The 16,952-nt window shown below is 63.5% G+C and overlaps 4 protein-coding genes across 14 annotated transcripts; 2 read left to right on the plus strand and 2 right to left on the minus strand.

Annotated features, from left to right (window-relative positions):
• Positions 1-12: 12 nt before the first annotated feature.
• Positions 13-2,944, plus strand: LOC114068031 (5-hydroxyisourate hydrolase-like). 7 transcript variants are annotated; one of them, XM_027903878.1, is made up of 8 exons: positions 13-311; positions 402-557; positions 736-775; positions 852-1,027; positions 1,098-1,187; positions 2,232-2,374; positions 2,545-2,680; positions 2,802-2,944. In XM_027903878.1, exons 1-8 carry the CDS (start codon positions 51-53, stop codon positions 2,889-2,891), a joined length of 1,092 nt encoding a protein of 363 aa, XP_027759679.1. In that variant the 5' UTR covers positions 13-50; the 3' UTR covers positions 2,892-2,944. The 7 variants fall into 7 exon arrangements, with proteins under 7 accessions (XP_027759679.1, XP_027759669.1, XP_027759688.1 ...); XM_027903868.1 differs by having other exon boundaries at positions 14-311; positions 631-775; XM_027903887.1 differs by lacking the exon at positions 13-311 and having other exon boundaries at positions 468-557; positions 653-775.
• Positions 2,945-2,953: 9 nt separating this feature from the next.
• On the minus strand, positions 2,954-9,894 carry GAS8 (growth arrest specific 8). Its single transcript, XM_027903857.1, has 11 exons — positions 9,795-9,894; positions 9,261-9,344; positions 8,092-8,289; positions 7,741-7,947; positions 7,378-7,432; positions 6,602-6,807; positions 6,223-6,390; positions 5,844-5,930; positions 4,693-4,902; positions 3,571-3,636; positions 2,954-3,328 (listed from the first exon to the last, which is right to left on the minus strand). The coding sequence occupies exons 1-11, from the start codon at positions 9,795-9,797 to the stop codon at positions 3,179-3,181; spliced, it is 1,434 nt and encodes a 477-aa protein (XP_027759658.1). The 5' UTR covers positions 9,798-9,894; the 3' UTR covers positions 2,954-3,178.
• Positions 9,895-9,975: 81 nt separating this feature from the next.
• Positions 9,976-14,093, plus strand: DBNDD1 (dysbindin domain containing 1). 4 transcript variants are annotated; one of them, XM_027903980.1, is made up of 5 exons: positions 9,976-10,384; positions 11,433-11,532; positions 12,451-12,612; positions 13,019-13,159; positions 13,249-14,093. In XM_027903980.1, exons 2-5 carry the CDS (start codon positions 11,484-11,486, stop codon positions 13,407-13,409), a joined length of 513 nt encoding a protein of 170 aa, XP_027759781.1. In that variant the 5' UTR covers positions 9,976-10,384; positions 11,433-11,483; the 3' UTR covers positions 13,410-14,093. The 4 variants fall into 4 exon arrangements, with proteins under 4 accessions (XP_027759781.1, XP_027759765.1, XP_027759773.1 ...); XM_027903956.1 differs by having other exon boundaries at positions 10,306-10,384; positions 11,429-11,532; XM_027903964.1 differs by lacking the exon at positions 11,433-11,532 and having other exon boundaries at positions 10,265-10,384.
• On the minus strand, positions 14,085-16,852 carry DEF8 (differentially expressed in FDCP 8 homolog). Of its 2 annotated transcripts, none has more exons than XM_027903943.1 (6): positions 16,543-16,852; positions 16,034-16,147; positions 15,242-15,322; positions 15,003-15,092; positions 14,800-14,909; positions 14,085-14,722 (listed from the first exon to the last, which is right to left on the minus strand). In XM_027903943.1, the coding sequence occupies exons 1-6, from the start codon at positions 16,774-16,776 to the stop codon at positions 14,620-14,622; spliced, it is 732 nt and encodes a 243-aa protein (XP_027759744.1). In that variant the 5' UTR covers positions 16,777-16,852; the 3' UTR covers positions 14,085-14,619. The 2 variants fall into 2 exon arrangements, with proteins under 2 accessions (XP_027759744.1, XP_027759735.1); XM_027903934.1 differs by having other exon boundaries at positions 15,003-15,143; positions 16,543-16,851.
• Positions 16,853-16,952: the final 100 nt, after the last annotated feature.

Here is a 16,952-nt window from a genome sequence, read left to right on the forward strand (position 1 = left end):
GGGAAGGTCCCCAGCTGGCACCCGGGGCAGCAGCCAGTGCAGCTGCAGCCATGCCATGCTGCACCTTAACCCTCCTTCTCCTCCTGGTGGGACCATCCCAGTGGGGCCAGGGGCACTGCATGGCCACTCCGGAGCCCCCAGGCAGAGCCATGTTCCTCCACAGTCCCACAGCCTCGCTCTCCATCCCACAGAACATGTTGACCTTCCCAGAGCACGGACACAGTCTCCAGCGGCAAAAGAGGGACTGGGTCATTCCCCCCATCAACTGCCCTGAGAATGAGCGGGGGCCCTTCCCCAAGAAGCTGGTGCAGGTACGTGGCCCCAAGGGGACAGGGTGTGGGAATGGGAGGCCCTGGAGCACCAGGACCCCTTTCACCCCTCTTTTCACGCCTCACCACCAGATCAAATCCAACAAGGACAAGGAGACCAAGGTTTTCTACAGCATCACGGGGCAGGGAGCAGACACCATCCCTGTGGGCGTCTTCATCATCGAGCGGGAGACAGGGTGGCTGGAGGTGACGAAGCCTCTGGACCGGGAGGAGAAGGATAAGTACATAGTGAGTGAGTGGGGACCTGCAGCAGGGGTGGACGGTCCCGGGGGCTGCATGCAGGCTGACTGTGTTCTTGCAGCTCTACTCCCACGCCGTGTCGGCCAATGGGCAGCCTGTGGAGGACCCCATGGAGATCATCATCACCGTCACTGACCAGAACGACAACTCGCCTGTCTTCTCCCAGGCAGCTTTCCATGGCTCTGTGCGAGAGGGAGCTGAGCTAGGTGGGACCACCATCATTGCCTAGGAGGCAGCGCTGAGGGAATGTGGGGACAGGTCACCAATAACCATCTGCTCCAGGCACGCCAGTGCTGCGGGTGCTGGCCACTGATGCAGACGATGCTGTGAGCTCCAACAACGGAGTCGTGGCCTATTCCATCCTGAGCCAGGCACCAGATCAGCCCCAGCCCCACATGTTCACCATAGACAGCAACTCTGGGCTGATCTCCGTGGCTGCGACGGGACTGGTGGCAGAGGTGAGTCCCAGGCTTGGCCCCCACCCGGTGCCCACTCCCAGTTCGGATGTGATGCAGCCTCTCGCTGCAGGCGGTCCCTGAATATACGCTGGAGATCCAGGCAGCTGACATGGGGGGACATGGGCTGCAAGCCACCACCACAGCCCACATCACAGTGCAGGTAAGGCATTGAGCCCCACCACTGCCCACTCAGCGCAGACAGGGAGGGTGAGGCTGCGGTGAAGCCAGTGCCGTCTCCCAGCAGCCCTACGTGCCCAGCAACGTGCTCCAGGTGCTTTCCATGGTGGGAGGCGAGGCTGGGATGGCAGCTCCACTGCGGTTTCTCCTGGCCTGGCATCCCGTCTTCCCGCCGGGCTCTGGGCCACCAGCCCCAGGGCTGCAGTGCTGCTGGAGAGTGGGTGTCAGCGGGGCTCCTGGGCACAGCTCCCAGCGGGAAGCCGCCCGTGCCGGCTCGGCCCAGCCAGGGAGGAGCACCCGGTTCTGCGGGAGCCTCGTGCCAGGATAGCGGCATCCAGCCACGCCAGCTCTGTGGGGAGAGGCTGTGGCGCCAGGAAGGGCGGCCAGGGCTGGGGATGGCGTTTTGTGCAGTGTCACCGGCCACGGGCCCCTGGCTGAGCGGGACCGAGGATAGCCAGGTAAGCTTGCCAGGGTGCCTCTCCGTGTCGAACAGTGCCGGTGTCGGGCTGGCAGCAGGAGCTGGTCCAGCTCCAGGGAAGCTGCCTGGCCGTGCCGGCTGCTGGGACACAGCCTTGAGTTGTGGTCCCACCCCAGCCTGGGAGCTCCAGGAGGGGAAGGGGCCCAGCCCCCCCAACTGCTCTGACCTTGACCCCAGACAGTTCCAGAGAGCTGGGCAGGGTCAACGTCCACCCACACGTGATACCGTGGGCAGGGATGGGGCTGCTTCCTTGTTGGGTCCAGGCTGGCTGCTGCCGCCATTCTGTGGCCCACCGGGACAGGTAGGTGAGTAGGGAGTGCGGTGCTGCTGCAGACACGGAGCCCTGCTTCCCAGTGGGAACCAGCCAGCACCCACACCACGGTGGTTGCAGTGCCTGAGGCTGAAACCTGTGGCATGGGAAAGAGGTGGGGGCCCATATCCCGGCTGTGCAGTACAGCATGGTGTGGGGGCTGGGCTATGGCACAGCCAAGGGGGAGGCGCATGTTGCTGCCAGGACAGGTCCCAGCCCCCCTTCCCCCTCCTCTGCAGGCTGACAGCATGTCCCACATGGGGAACGGCTCCCTGACCACCCACGTACTGAACATGGTCACAGGGCTGCCGGCAGCCGGCCTTTTCATCCGCCTGGACCAGCTGGTGGAGCCCGGGCTGCAGTGGAGGGAGCTGGCACAGAGGTAGGAAAGCTGGTGACACGGGAATGGGACAGGGATGCTGCTGCCTGTCTTTGTGAGCTTGGTTGAAGGCTCCTGGCACAACTGGCTGCTGGCAGCAAGGCCAGTGCTCAGGCCAGTACGATCAGGGCAGGTTCTAGGGATACAGCAGGGCTGCCTCGGTCTGGTTTCAGGCACACGGACATGGATGGGCGCTGCCCGCCCCTCCTGGCAGCAGGACAGGCCAAGGCCGGCACCTACAAGCTGCGCTTTGAGACAGCACCATATTGGCAGGGGCTGGGGCACAACAGCTTCCACCCCTATGTGGAGGTATGGAGCATGGGGACCCTGGGGCAGGTCTGGGGGCCACAGTCAGGCTGGGGGGGTTGCACCTCCCTGGGCCCAGCTCTGGGAGGGGGATCCCCACCACTGCCTCCTTGCTCTCCTCCAGGTCGTCTTCACCATTACTGACCCGGCACAGAAGCTTCATGTCCCACTGCTGATCAGCCCCTACTCCTACACAACGTACCGGGGCAGTTAGGGGGGCACAGCCTCCCCTCAGGGATGGAGGAATGATGCCATTAAAGGCTCCAAACACCACCATTTGTCTCAAAAAAATCACCTTCTGGTGGGGGAGTGAAGGAGGGAGCCCCAGGGGCAGCCCGGTGTGGTTGGTGGGATACCCAAAGCCCTCCAGCTGTACCATGGTCCCCCTGGGGAGGAGAGGGTCCTGAAGATGTTCACTGGGGTCTGTTTAATGGCACAGAGCAAGAACAGGGCACAGCCCCACTTCCAGTGTGCCAGTGGGACCATTGGTGCTGGCCAGTGTCAGGTGGGCACTGAAACGAGTCCAGCAGGGCCCTGCCCAAGCTCCTGCCCCGGCAGGGGGAAAGCCAGCGGCTGGAAGCCCAGGTTGTCCAGGGGGATGCCGAAGGCCGTCAGCTTCGCCTCAAAGGTCTGCAGCATGTCGTTGTGTGCCTGTGAGGGAAGGGTCACCATCAGCCCCTCCGCATGAGGGCAGGGGCTCACTGCACCCCCTGGTCCTAATTCCATCCCCCATACCACAGCCATGGAATGACGGAGTTGTTTGGGTTGGAAAAGGCCTCTAAGATCAAATCCAACCATTCCCCTGACACTGCCAAGGCCACCACTAACCCACAACCCTAAGTGCCCCAACCACACAGCTTTTGAATCCCTCTAGGATTCCTTCCCAACCTCACCTTGCAGACTCGGGCCAGCTGAAGCTGCAGGTCCTGGATGGTGTCATTCTTGGAGTTGAGCACGTCCTGCGAAGGGAGACAGGGTGTGAGCCCATGCTGCCCAGCCCTGGGGACACAGTGGCCATGCTGCAAGCGGCAGCAGTGTGGCACAGCACATGGAGGAGCCACAGCACGAGCGGAGCGTCCAGCAGCACAGCCTGGCAGGCAGCCACCACCCTGCCCCCTCCAAGTGGCACTGCCAGGGACAGCCAGCTCCAGGCAGGGACAGGGACCTTTTGGATCAACAACACAGCCATCCCGGTCTGCTCTGCAGCACCTGCTCTGACAGCACCACCCTGCCACCGCGGCACCGGGGGAATTACAGGGAGCCAGGCTCCCCGAGGCAGCTGAGCAGAGGAATTCAGGGACCCCAGCAGCTGCAGGAGAGTCCGACACCATGACGCTATCCCAGGAATGTGTTTTCCTTCCACCTGCTGGGAGGTGACACATCTGCTGCCCGTCCCACAGCCCTGCTACCCATTCCCAGGGCACTCCAGAGCTTTCCTGCCACCCCCCGCAGCAGGGACCTGGATGGGGACAAGTGGGAGGGCACCGACGCGGTGGAACTGTCATCCTGTGTCTGTGCCCGAACTGCAGCCAGCGCTGCTCCCCAGCTCTGGCTGCGGCAGGCTACAGGAATGTGGGTCTCCAGGCTCTTGGCAGAGGTATTTTTAGCACGGCAGACGCCGCAGAGGCCCAGGATCCTGTCTGCACTGTCCCCTGTCGCCAGACGAGGTTCACTGGGTGCAACCCCCATGCACAGAGCCCCCAGGAGACACCAGACCCACCAGCAGTCAGCTGTGTGGCAGCATGGGGTGTTGGCAGTGCCGCAGGGCCTGGGGCCATGTTCCTCCAAACAGGCCCCATTTAGGGACAGATCAGCGCCAAACTCTGACACCCACACACTCCACTCTGCAGGTAGAGCTGAGTGCCCCGCAGCACTGCGCGTGGCCCTGGGAGCGGCGGCGTGGAGTGACGCGGCAGCTGCAGCCACACAGGAAAGCGACTGGCACGTTCCGGGGGCTGCGGGCACCCCACAGCAGGCTCTGCCCCCCAAAACCTGCCCTTGCCAGCCTCCGGTACCTTCAGCTTGTGCGAGACCAAGGACAGGGCGCTGGGGTCAAGGTTGGAGACTGCAACGACCTCGCCAAGCTCCACCTCCTTCTGCTCCAGGAGGCTGAGGAGTCCCTGCAGTTTCCGCTCCAGGAGCAGGTTCTTGAACCCTGTCTTCTGCTGCACCTCATTAATGGCTTTGGTGAACTTCTGGTAGAGCTCATCTCGCTCTGCCTGGACCTGCTCCAGGAGATAGCACAGCATGGTGTCACACCACCCTCAGGAGCTATGGGGCACAGAGGGGCCTGCAGGAGCCTGACTGGGGTCTGCTTAATGGTGTGGAGTACAAATGGGGCAGCAAACTGGTCTGGCAGCTCAGCCCAGCCATTCCCCATGGTGACTGCAGCCCACAGGGAAGGCAGGTGCTGAAGCACAGCATCCTCCCTTTGTGGTGCAGCACCTGTGTTTCTCCTTCCTCCTCCTCCTCCCCTCAAGGCAAGAGACGCCCCAACAGGCTCCCTCTGTCACTAATTCAGACCCCAGCAAGGGCCCCCCGGCAAAGGGGAGGTGGTCTCTCCTCTCCACAGCTGGCAGCAATCCCTGGCTCACAGCTAGTTAATAAGTGTCCTAATTAGGACACAGCCTCTCCACCAAAGCCTATTTCTGAACGCTCTGAATCTGGTGCTGTCTTAATGATGGATTGTTAACGAGGCCTCGGATCAATGTTCATATTCCTGGGGATTTCTACGAATTGCAAATGAGCTCTCTCCTGCCTTAACAGATTTATCTGGGTTAGTGGGGAGGAGAACTCTCTGCAGGGCTCATCCTGAGCCACCCCGCCACAACGAGCAGCGGAGCAACCCTGGAACGCTGTCAGGAGAGGCCCGTGGCAATGCCCCCCCCAGCTCTGCCCCATGCAGGCCCAGCAGCCCAGGGGGCCCGCCAGAGCGTGCATGATTGCTTAGCAAAGTACAAGGCCAGGCCTGTCTGCTGACCGTGGGAGAGGCTGGAGCTGGGAGCACTTTGTTGGGAGCAGCCGTTATTGCCCGGCTCGGGATTAGCTTTGGAAAGCCCTTGGCTAAGCACAGGCTCTGCTAAGCCCCTACGCCCTGTCCTCTGTAGAGGGTTTGGAGAGGGTTTGGAGAGGGAACGAAACATCCAGCCCTGCCTGCAGCTCTCACCTTACTGAACCGCTGCTCCAGCACCTCGTGTTCCCACTGAAGGTCCTTCAGTTCCTTCTGGGTGACTTTCAGACGGGCTTTGGAGTTCTGTGAGTGGGAAGGGAGCGTAAAGGAGCGCATGATTGTCTGGGAACTGTTGGGGATGTGTTCTGGGAAGGGAGGAGAGTGAGCAGCAGAGAAAACCAGGCAGCACCCACACCAACCTCTCTGCAGTGAGGGCTACTCTAATCTCTCTCTGGATCCCCATCTGAGATCCCACAAACACTCAGCTAAGCGGAATGGGACTCACTTTGCCCAGCAATCCCAGCACCCTGAGTGGCAGAGGCCACTGCTTTCCCTCCAGGATTGAGCCCAGGAAAGGACAAGGCTGGCCACGCACCATCAGGATCTCCTTGTCCTTATCATAACGAGCCAACTTCTTCTGCAGCTCAGCCACCTGCTCCTGGGCCTGTTGCAGCGGCTCTGTCAGCTCCTTGTTCTGCAGCAGCACATCTGTCTTCTCCTTTTCCAAGACAATCTCCTTCTTTCTCATCTCCTCCACCTGCTCCTGTTCTTACAAACACGAGTGCTGGCTCCTGTGAGCTGCCCAGCCTCTCAGAGACCCCTCCACCCTCAGGACACCCTCCCTGATCATGTGATCAGGGTGGTGTTCAGCCCACCAGCAGTACCCACATCAACACCTGGGAACTGCCAAATCCAGGTGACACCCTTGTGGGAGTGGTACCCGGGTGGAGAGGTAGCACAGGGATAGGCAGTACCTTCAGGAGGCTGATGAGTGACATGTTTTTGGCAGTGATATCGTTGTAGTAGTTCTTGATGTCACCAAAAGCCCCCTCATGTTTCCCCAGCAACTCGCTGATCTGGTTGTTCTTCCTCTCCTCCAGCTCATGGATCTCCGTCTTCCTCCGCAGGTCCATCTCCTCACGCAGGGCCTGCATCTTCCTGTTGTACTTGGCATCCATCTCTGGGGGGCACAGGGGGGCTGGGTGAGGGGGACCTCCTGCAGACCCCATGCCCCAGCTCCTGTGCCACCACATTGACATCAAGACCCTTGTGGGGTCCAGAGAGAGCTGAGTCCAGGAATGACATCCTTGGAAAAAGGGCATGGAAAAGCCTCAAGTGGGCCTGTCACAATCTGAAATGTCCCCCAAGGGGGACACAGCAAAGACACCTCCAGCCATCCCACCCCACAGAAGGGCTGGCACTGCCACAGCACAGGGGACAGAAGGCGAGAGGAAATGGCCAGAGCTGGGGGAAAAAAAGTGACCAAAATGGGGAGGGGAGAAAAAACAGCCAGAGCTGCATGGCAAACTGGACAAATCTGGGAAGGAAACTGAACAGAACTGCCTGGGAAAAACAGCTGGAACTTGTATGGAAAACTGGCCAGAACTGAGAGGAAAAAACAGTCAGAACTAGGACAGAAAAAACTGCCAGAACTGGAGGGAACCCCCAGCCCACATGCACTCGAGGTGCTGCTCAGGAGCCCAGAGCGACCCTCCCCATCCTGCTCCGCAGGTTCTGCCTCTCCCCTGACCTTTGGCCTGTGCCTCGAAGTCGCTGCGCAGCCGGGCCATCTCCTCCTCATGTTTCTGCGAGAAATAAGCTCTATCTTAGAGGAAACAACCAAATCCTGGGTCAGCCCATCCCCAAGGATTCCCTCCTGCTCCGTGGGAAAGGATTCTGATCCCAGTGTTGATGCAAACAGTGGCTTGGAGGTTCTCCAGCTGCTCTCACAGTTCCCCACTGCAGCAGAGGGGTCATCCAGCAATCCCTCCTCCCCATTCCTGCACCAGAAACCCCACCCCACAGAGCGAGCCAGGGAGGCAGGATCCTGCCCCTGCTCCCACTCTGGAGCTGAGGTGCCTCATAGGTGGCTCCAGCCTGGCCAGGGACGTACCAGGCAGAGGTTTGTCACTGCTGCCTCGTTGGCCAACTCTTGCTCCTTCAATTTGATGTTCAAGGAGCGTTTCTCTTTCCACAGTTCCTGCTCCTGGTCCCAGTGATCCTTCTGGGCCCGCTTCAGGGACAGGATTCCCTCTGCCTTCAGCTCTGTCAGGGTCTCCTGCTGCTCGTGCAACAGGTGCTTCACCTTCTGCTTGTACACCTAAGGACAGGCCAGAGACTGAGTGAAGGACTCAGCAGGAGACACCTGGAGCTGGGATGCTGGCAAGACATTCCTGGATTGCATCCTGCCCAGCTCCTTCACCTCAGAGCTGCTCAAGGTTCACATGGAGCCCTTCTTCCCCACCTTGATCTCCACTTGGTGCCTCTCCTCTGCCTCCTCCATCTCTCGGTCCCGGCTCCGCAGCTCCGCTTTCTTCTCCTCTAGCTCCCGGCGGGTGATGTCCCAGCAGCTTTGAATCCTGTTACACTCCAGCTGGAAAGAATTACGCTCCTGCCGCTCCCGGTCCAGTTCCTCACGGAGACGCTGGACATGCTGCAGCAGCTGCACAGCCGAGAGGAAGAGACAGCTAAGGCAGAGGGGAGGCCTTGGACATGTGCCTTTGGAGACTCCATGTCCCAAACCCGGCAGGACACGGTGGTTGTCACTGGGATGGAGTAGGGGAGGTCCCTGACTAAACCCAAAATCCTTGGTAAAGGAGTCACAAAACCTCATCCCACTGCCAGCAGCCTGGAACAGGGTTCTGGCTTGCAGTATTCAGTAACACCATTCTCAGGTGCCTAAATACTCCTGGATCGTGGGATTGTTTGAGTTGGAAAAGCCTCTAAGATCAAGCCCAACCATTCCCCCAGCACTGCCAAGGCCACCACTAATCCATTTACCCAAGTGCCACATCTGCATGACTCTTAAATCCCTCCAGGGATGGGGACTCCACACAGCACTGGACAGCTGTGCCAGGTCCGGACAGCCCTTTCTATGAAGAATTTTTCCCAGTATTCAACCTAAACCTCCCCTGGCACAACTTGAAGCTATTTCCTCTGGTCCTGTCCCTTGTTCCCCAGGAGCACAGCCTGACCTCCACCTGGCTCCACTCTCCTGTCAGGGAGTTGCAGAGAGCCAGAAGGTCCCCCCTGAGCATCCTTTTCTTCCGACTGAGTCCTCTCAGCTCCCTCAGCTGTTCCTGGTGCTCCAGACCCTTCCCCAGCTCTGTTCCCTTTCCTGGATATGCTCCAGCCCCTCTTTCTTGCCGTGAGTGGCCCAGAACTGACCCCAGGACTGGATGTGCCTCAGCAGTGTCCAGCACACAGAGCTGGAGAGCAGAGGGTGGGATGAGGTGGTTGCTCTTTCCAGGAACAGCAAGAACGTGCCTCCCCAGCCCAGACAGGCGTCAGGCAGTGACACAAACCCCAGCTGCTTGTCTCTGTCACCCTCTGCCACCTGTTGTCCCCAGACCCAGGCCAGGTGCCACACAGGGGTCCCGAGAGCAGTTCTTTGTGGCCTAGGGGATCTCTCACCTGCTCCTTGCTCATGTCCTCCAGGTCCAAGGCATCCACCACCGCCGGACCCTTCCCTTTAGTCGATCCTTTCTTTTTGGGTGCCTGAGGACAGGAAGCCAAATGCAGGAGGTGAATGGGTGAGCAGGAAGCCGTGCTACTCCGGTCCACCGTGCCGGCCCCGGAGCATCCCTGCTCTCACGGCAGGGACGGGGCCAGAGCGGTGTCACGGAGCCGGGAGCCCCGGAAGGAGCCTGGAAGCCTCCAGGACCTCCCGGAACCCCCGTGGTTCATGTGTCACCGCTGCCGGCTCAGGTCCACAAAACGCCTGTACCCAAAGTACAGCTCAGGAGCGTCACCGCAGCGCTGGGAACGGCGTCGAGGGGCTCCCTACCCTCCCCGTGAGCGGAGCGGGCCGGGGCCCCCAGCCCTCGGGGCTCAGGCCATGCCCGACCGGGCCCCACTGCTCTCCCTTGTCCGCATCCCCAGCTCCAGGGGACCCTTCAGCAGCTGCCCTCGTTCCTCCCCCCGGCCACAGCCCGGCCCCGCTCTCACCATGGCGGCGGCCGCCGGCGCCGCGGTCTCCCGGCAACGATCGGAAAGATCTCGCGAGAGGAAAGTGAAATCTCGCGGGAGGTGCTCTGCGGGATACGCCCCCTAGCAACGCCACGCTCCGCCCTGGCAACGGGGGCGGGGCCGGCGGGGGATCCAGGGCGGGATCGAGGGGACGCCGGGGACACCGGGGGAAAGCGAGGGAGTTCGGGGAGATCAGGAGGACCGGGCGGATCGGGGGGGTCCCGCTGTGCTCGGCACAGCCCCTTCCATCCCTGCGCCCACCTCCGCGCCCCGGGCTGCCCCCGCGGCTGGGGTCCCCCGGATCCTCTCCCGCATCCCCGGGATTCCCGCGGCACCCCTGGTCCCCTGTGCCCCCCCGTTCTCCCCGGTCCCTCCCGCGCCCTCCCCCGTCCCCCTCGTGCCTCCCACCCATCCCGGTGTCCCCGCCCATCCCGGTATCCCCGCCCCCGCCGCGGCGGACAGGACCGTGCGGGCTGCGGGCTGGCACCGGGCCCGCCCTGCCCAGCACCGGCACCGGACCCAGACCCGGACCCGGCCCATGGCGGCTCCGGCAGCGGCCGCCACCGCAGGTGAGGGCGCGGGCCCTGGAGAGCAGCACGAACCGGAGCTCCCATCACCGTGGAACCGGGCCGGGCCCCGCGGGGAGCGCGGGGGGGGGCACAAGGAGATGTAGGGCAGGAGTGCAAGAGGGAGAGTGCAAGGGGAGGGGGTGCCGGGGGGGTGCATTGGGGGGGCATAGGGGAGCGTGGGGCCGTGCTGCGGGTGCCCGGCTGCAGGGGTGGGGGGCTGGGTGGGACACGAGGGGTCTGTGCATGAAGAGTCTGGAATGGGAAGGGGGGAGCAGAGGGGTACTCAGAATACAGGGTGCTGTCCAGGGGGTCTGAGGGAGCACTGGACCACCCTGGGGACATGGGAGGCACTAGGATGCTTACAGGATGTGAGGGTGCAGTGGGGTGCCCGTGGGTACAGTGGGGTACCCAGGAGGTGTGGTAGAGTGTCTAGAAGGTCAGACGGAGTAGTGGGGTGCACTGGGGACCTGGGGTTGCAATGGAGTGCCCAGGTAACGTGGGGGGACAGTGGGATGCCAAGGGTGTAGAGGAGCAGTGGGGAACCCAGGGGGTGTGGGGGTGCAGTGGGTTGCTCACAGGACTTGGGGGTGCACTAGAGTGCTCCAGGACATGGGGGAACAGTGGGGTACCCAGGGGACATGGGCAGCAGTGCGGTGCCTGCCAGACACCCTGCATAGCTGTGCCAGTGCCTATGTGCAGAGGTGCTTGGGGACAGGGAGGTGGCCGTGCTGGTGGAGCTGTGGGAGCCTCGGTGTTTTAGGGGAGGCTGCACCTGGTGACAGAGGCGGTGCCAGGGCTCCCCTGCACGCCTGTCCCTCCCGCCTGTGCCCTGCACATGGCTGTGCCGTGGCATGGGGCAGCCCCGGCCGTGGCACCGGGGGTACCAGGCCCTTGGGGGAACAGTGCCACTGGAATGTGCTGCGGGTTCTGTGGGGTGCCCAGTGCCATGGGGTGCTAGTACCGGTGGCTGCCCGGCTCTGCGGTTGCCGTGAGTCAGCACACGGCGTGCGGGAGAGATCCCTGATCTGGCCTCGCTCCTGCCAGGCAGCCGGTGAGCCCAGGCTGGAGTGGGTGCTGTGGACGGTGGCACGGCGGGACTATGCAGGCAGAGGCCAGAGGGGAATTCTGCGGCCGGGACCAGCGCCCTGGTGGGTGGGGGCGTAGTGGGGATCGGGGGAGCTGGGCACCGCGTGGGCTGGGGTGGTGGGAGCAGGCAGGAGCGGGCAGCCCCTGTGTGCCCCTTGGAGGCAGTCTTCCCAGCCCTGGGGCGGGGAGGGGACCCGGTTTCCCAGCTGGAGACAAGGTGCTAGCAGTGTGGGGTGTGCAGTCTCACCCTGGGGGTCACAATGTGGCAGAGCTGGTGTCAGAGCAGGGGTCTGTTGTCCTGCCAGTCTCCCGCAGCTCCATATGCCAGGAACAGGAACCCAACACCCCATAACATCCCTTTTCTCATCGGGTTGGGGGGCTCTGTCCCTGCCCCACTGTTAGAATCCTGGGGAGAGGCAATGCCTGTCCCTGTGCCATGTCACCCTGCAGCATGACCGGTGGTAGCATGGCCCAGTGGTGGCACATGGTGCCAGGGCACCAGCACTGACCTCGGAGGGTCGGGGGACAGGGGATGGGGTAGTGTGCCCCTGGTGCTGCCCTGAGCACACAGGCTCCTCCTGCCTTCCTGAGTATCCACTCAGTCCCGAGGCACAACTGTGCCACCACCTTGTGCCACAACCAAGGGCTGTGCTACCACTGTGTGCCGTGACCCTGTGCCATGACCGTGTGCCATGGCCACAGCCGCCTTGTCCCCACCGGCTCTTCCTGGGGATGATCCCAGCACAATCCACCCTTGTCGGGCCCCGGCACAGGCCGCCCTTTGTCTCGCCGACACAAAGGGGCTGCACGAGGAAGGGGCGTGGGGCGGGGAATGGGGGCTACCAGCTGCCGGCACGAGAGTCCTGGGAAGCTCTGCCTGTCCCCCCAGCCCTCCCGGAGGTCCCACTCCCCCTGGCCCCTCAGCCAGGCACTCCACGGGGGCCCCCGAGGGAGCTGCCGTCACGTCACCAACATGGCAGGTGCTGGTGTGGCAGAGCTCAGCAAGGAGACATTGGCCGTGGAGCGCCCGGCGGGGACCCCCACCCATGGGCCAGCCCAGGAGACCCCTCGAGTTCCCCCAGAAGAGCAGGGTGGCATCCCTATCCCCAGTGCTGGGCTGCTGCAGGTCACCGAGCGTCGACGTGAGTGTGGCCCCGTGTGGGGTCCCTGCTTGTCCCCAGAGCTAATGCTATCCCTGACACCTCCTGCCAGTCCCTGGGGTCCCTGAGGTCCCTGGGGTCTCTGCCTGCCCCTGGTTCCCTGCCTGTCCACAGCACTCCCTGCCTGCTCCCGAGGTCTCCTGCCTGTCTCTGGCATCCTTTGCCAGCCCCTGGGCTCTCCTGCCTGCCCCTCAGGTCCCCTGCCTGTCTCTGTGGTCTCTGCCAGTCCCTGGGGTCCCCTGCCAACCCCCAGCCAGTCGTGGCTCCCACCAAGCCCCTCACCCCCCCAGCTCCCTGGGCCCCTGAGCACCAGACCCCCGACCCCTTCATCCCCCGCCCACCCATTGGGCGATAGTGGTGGGTCTTCAGCCCCTCCCGGTGCCTGCAGAGCCTCTGAGCAGCGTGTCCTCGCTGGAGGTGCACTTCGACCTGCTGGACCTGACAGAGCTGACGGACATGTCGGACCAGGAGCTGGCCGAGGTCTTCGCCGACTCCGACGAGGAGAACGCGGCCGGAGAGACTCCCGGCGGTGAGCGGGGGGCCCGGGGCCGCCGGTCCCGCTCTGTTCGCCGGTGCCGGCCCGTCCCTGACCGCCCGCCTGCCCCGTCCGTCCCGCAGGGCTGCAGCCGCCGCCGATGCCGCGGGCCGGGTACCTGCGCTCGCCCTCCTGGACCCGCGCGCGGGAGCAGGGCCGGGACAAGAAGCACCTGAGTGACCCCGAGCTGCCGCCGGGACCCCCGGACGCCTTCCTGCCCGCCGAGCGCCCGCGGGAGCCGTAGGGACAGGACCTCCCGGGGGACACCGGGACACACCGGTGCTGCTCCCGTCGGTACCGATGGAGCCCGTCCCCGGGCGCAGGACTTCCCTTAGCCCGCCCGGAGGGCAGAGGCGACCCCAGCCCCGCAGCGGGAGGCACTGGGGCCGCCCACAGCCGGTGACCCGCGGCTTCGGGGGGAACCGGTCCGGCCCCGCCGAGCCTCGGGGACGGCACGGCTCCGGTTGCCGAGAGCGGCGGGTGAGGCAGGACGGGACGGGTCGAGCGGCCCAGCCTGGCCCGGCGGAGCGCGGCCGGTGCCGGTGCCCGCCCGGTTCTGATGTAGCAGCGCTGTGATCCGGTAAAACCGACCGACCGACACACCGCCGGCCTCTGCCCGTCTGCGCCGCCACTGGGGGGCAAACGGGAGGGGTTGGGGTCACGGGAGACACCGAGAGGGAAGGGGGTCGGCCGGTACCGAGGCAGCGCGGCCGCAGCCCCTCCTGGTGAGCGACAGACCGGCGGAGACCGCGGCACACCCCTGACAACGCCACACAACGCAACTCCACCCCACCGGGCGGCGCTGGACCAGGGACTGGCCCGGTGCGGGGTCGGTCCCGGTGTTCGCCCCGCCCCGCGGGAGCCTCAGCCCCCCCGCTGCCCCCCGCCGCCGGTCCGAAGCAGGAACACGAATGCTGGGTTGCGCAAAGAGGCTCGTTAATGCTACAGGAAACATTGGGAAGGAAGTGGGGGACACTGGCCCCGCGCCGCGGCCGGTCCCCCCTCTCCCCCTCCTCGGGGCTCGGCCCCGTTAACGGGTGCTGGGGGGAGATTGGATCCTGGTAGTGTGTGTGTGTGGGCTCGGTCCGGCCGCGGGGCTGAGCCCTCCTGGCAGTACCCACTGCCCCGCGACAACGGAGCACCGATCTCTGCCTGCACCCCATCCCCGCCTGCACCCTGGTTCTATGCAGGGACAGCAGGAGCTGCTGTGGCGCCTTAACCGGATCCCAGTTAACCAGATCCCGGCTCCTCTGGCAGGGGTCCCCATGTTCCCAAGAACAGCTAGGGTCCAGCTGTGCCCCCTGGCAGCACTGCCGTTCCCACAGGCAGAGGGTCCTGGAGTCAGGGCCACCCCAGTACCCAAACCGGCATGGGAATGATTGTGTCTGTCCCAGGGCCTGTAGTGGGTGGGGAATAGCTGTGGGACTGAGTCCCTCCATAGGGTCAAACCCTCCTCAGGGCTCTCCCTCCGTGACAGAGTCTTGGAACAGGGATTGCTTCCGCAGGCTCAGCCGGGCACATCGGGGACAGGTGGTGGAATTGTCATAGTAGCAGTCCCTGCAGGGGGAGGGGACAGTGTTGCATCACCCCATGCCACCCCCATGTCCCCACATTCCACCCTGGTGTGTCGGTACCTGTGGAACACGGCAGAGCAGTCGGCACAGACTGAGGTGTGGCTGTCGAAGGGGAAAAGCACGTCACCCTCCCGGCACAGCTCACACACGAATCCCTTGGCCTGGCAGCGCTGGGGGAGCAGGAGACAATGGTGACCCCACCAGCCCCACGGGCATCTCCCCCTGGCTCTACCCCATGGTTCTGCCCCACGGCATGGGCTCACCTCGCAGTCCAGCTTGATGTGCTTGGCAAAGAGCGTGTGGATCTCGGTGAGGGAGCAGCCCAGGCGCCCGGCCTCAATGTCAATCAGGTCCTGCAGCGAGTACATCTCGTCGTTCTCCACGAAGTGCTGCCGGTCCTGCAGCTGCGGGGGACAGATCACTGTGACTATCACTGCTGTGTGACTGTCACCGATGCACCTGGCCCTGGCCCCCTGTGGTTTCCAGCACCCCTGGGCCTGACCTGCAGCAGCAGCCGCGCCTCCATTGCCTCCTTGCAGGTGATGAAGTAGGGCTTCATCAGCAGGATGTCCTGGCGCAGCTTCTGCAGGGCAGGGGGTGGGATGGGATGGGATGGAAATGGGGACAGGAATGGAGATGGGTGGGGACAGGGATGGGACGAGGACAGAAAAAGGGTGGCAGCAGGAGCAAGATGGGGACAGGACAAGGATGAGATGGGGATGGTGTGGGAATGGGACACGATGGAAATGGGGATTGGGACAGGAGGATTGGAATGACAATGGGGTCAGGACAAGGATGAGATGGGGATGGTGTGGGAATGGGACACGATGGAAATGGGGATTGGGACAGGAGGATTGGAATGACAATGGGGACAGGAATGGGATGGGAATGGGGACAGGAATGGGAACAGGAATGAGGACAGGGATGGGATGGGAATGGGGACAGGAATGGCAAAGGAATGAGGACAGGGATGGGACAAGAATAGGACCAAGACAGGGAAAAGGGCAGTGGCAGGGGGAGGATGAGGATGGGGACAGGGTTGGGAATGCAATGGGGACAGGATGGAGAGAGGAGCATGACAAGGACAAGACCAGATTGGGTCAAGTTCATCCCTGTAGCAGTCTGGACATCCTCTGCCCCAAACCCCCACCTCACCTTGCTGTCCCTCTGTGGGACCCAGTGGGAGCCACCAGCCCCCACCTCCTGCTCACCCCACACTTCCTCCACAGTGTCACCCCCACCCCTGTGGGGTGTCCCCTGACCCTTAGGGTGCCCCCCTGGATCCAGCACTCACCCGGATCTCCACCAGCTCCTCCACGTAGTTGAACAGCAGTGGGTTGATCTCCCGCAGCTTCAGCACTGGCCGCGACACCATCAGTGCCAGGTACCTCATACTGCACCGTGACACCTGCCACCACCACCAGGGCACCGTCACCCCCGGCACCTGCCAGCCCTGCCGCCGCCACCACGCCAGGGACCCCCAACAGGGACCCATTGCAGGGACACAGCCCTGAGGACAAGCCCAACCCCAGTGATCTCTACCCAGGGACCCCCATAGTCAGGACATGTCCCCATGACGAGGGATGTGGCACCCCACGTGACCTTTACCAAGGGACATGGCCCTCAGGGATCTCCATGACAAGGCACACAGCCCCCCAAGTCACCTCTACCCACGAATGCAGCTCCCAGGAACTCCCAGAACACGACCAGGGACGTGGCCCCCCAAGTGACTACTACCCAGAGTTGTGGCCCCCAGGGATCCCCATGACCCCCTGGGGTGCCCCCACCCTGTGCCAGGGGTACCTTGCGGGGCTCGAAGTCCCAGTTGTGGATGGCACGGGCGGGCACCACAGCCAGGTCATTCCAGTGGCAGCTGGAGCAGTAGTAGAGGCCGGTGTAGTCGCACTGTCGGGCCTCGCTGGGCACCCCCCCTATGGTGGCATGGGGCTGGCACAGGGCTGGCACCAGCACTGCCCTGCTCCCTGCTTGCCCCACACCATGTGTGCCCCTGGGACACCCACCAGCACCCGGGGACATGGTAGGGCCGTAAGGTCACCTTCCCCAGCTCCCCATGGCTCCCAGCCCCACATAGCCCTCAGAGCCCCTACTTTCAGCTTTCCCCAGCCCCACACATCTCCCACCCCACAGCCCCTCAGCCCCAGGCAGCCCTGGCCCCCCTCTCCCCACAGAACCCCAAAGGGAGCCCAGACCCA

The sequence above is a fragment of the Empidonax traillii genome, unplaced genomic scaffold, assembly GCF_003031625.1.
Source record: "Empidonax traillii isolate 1590-97213 ecotype Southwest subspecies unplaced genomic scaffold, ASM303162v1 scaffold23:size2178997, whole genome shotgun sequence".
Lineage (NCBI taxonomy): Eukaryota > Metazoa > Chordata > Aves > Passeriformes > Tyrannidae > Empidonax > Empidonax traillii.

Excerpts from the sequence above, each read along its gene's own strand:
- LOC114068031 (XM_027903868.1), top strand. The coding sequence starts at position 51 with ATGCCATGCTGCACCTTAACCCTCCTTCTCCTCCTGGTGGGACCATCC. Across the intron at positions 312-401 it reads TCCCCAAGAAGCTGGTGCAG|ATCAAATCCAACAAGGACAA; the intron begins GTACGTGGCCCC and ends CCTCACCACCAG. Across the intron at positions 1,028-1,097 it reads CGACGGGACTGGTGGCAGAG|GCGGTCCCTGAATATACGCT; the intron begins GTGAGTCCCAGG and ends CTCTCGCTGCAG.
- GAS8 (XM_027903857.1), bottom strand. Across the intron at positions 8,290-9,260 it reads AGGACATGAGCAAGGAGCAG|CTGCTGCAGCATGTCCAGCG; the intron begins GTGAGAGATCCC and ends TCGGCTGTGCAG. Across the intron at positions 3,329-3,570 it reads AGCTGGCCCGAGTCTGCAAG|GCACACAACGACATGCTGCA; the intron begins GTGAGGTTGGGA and ends CTTCCCTCACAG.
- DBNDD1 (XM_027903980.1), top strand. The coding sequence starts at position 11,484 with ATGCAGGCAGAGGCCAGAGGGGAATTCTGCGGCCGGGACCAGCGCCCT. Across the intron at positions 12,613-13,018 it reads GCAGGTCACCGAGCGTCGAC|AGCCTCTGAGCAGCGTGTCC; the intron begins GTGAGTGTGGCC and ends CGGTGCCTGCAG. Across the intron at positions 13,160-13,248 it reads GGCCGGAGAGACTCCCGGCG|GGCTGCAGCCGCCGCCGATG; the intron begins GTGAGCGGGGGG and ends TCCGTCCCGCAG.
- DEF8 (XM_027903934.1), bottom strand. The coding sequence starts at position 16,776 with ATGTCCCCGGGTGCTGGTGGGTGTCCCAGGGGCACACATGGTGTGGGG. Across the intron at positions 16,148-16,542 it reads GGGACTTCGAGCCCCGCAAG|GTGTCACGGTGCAGTATGAG; the intron begins GTACCCCTGGCA and ends TGGTGGTGGCAG. Across the intron at positions 15,144-15,241 it reads AGGCGCGGCTGCTGCTGCAG|CTGCAGGACCGGCAGCACTT; the intron begins GTCAGGCCCAGG and ends TGTCCCCCGCAG.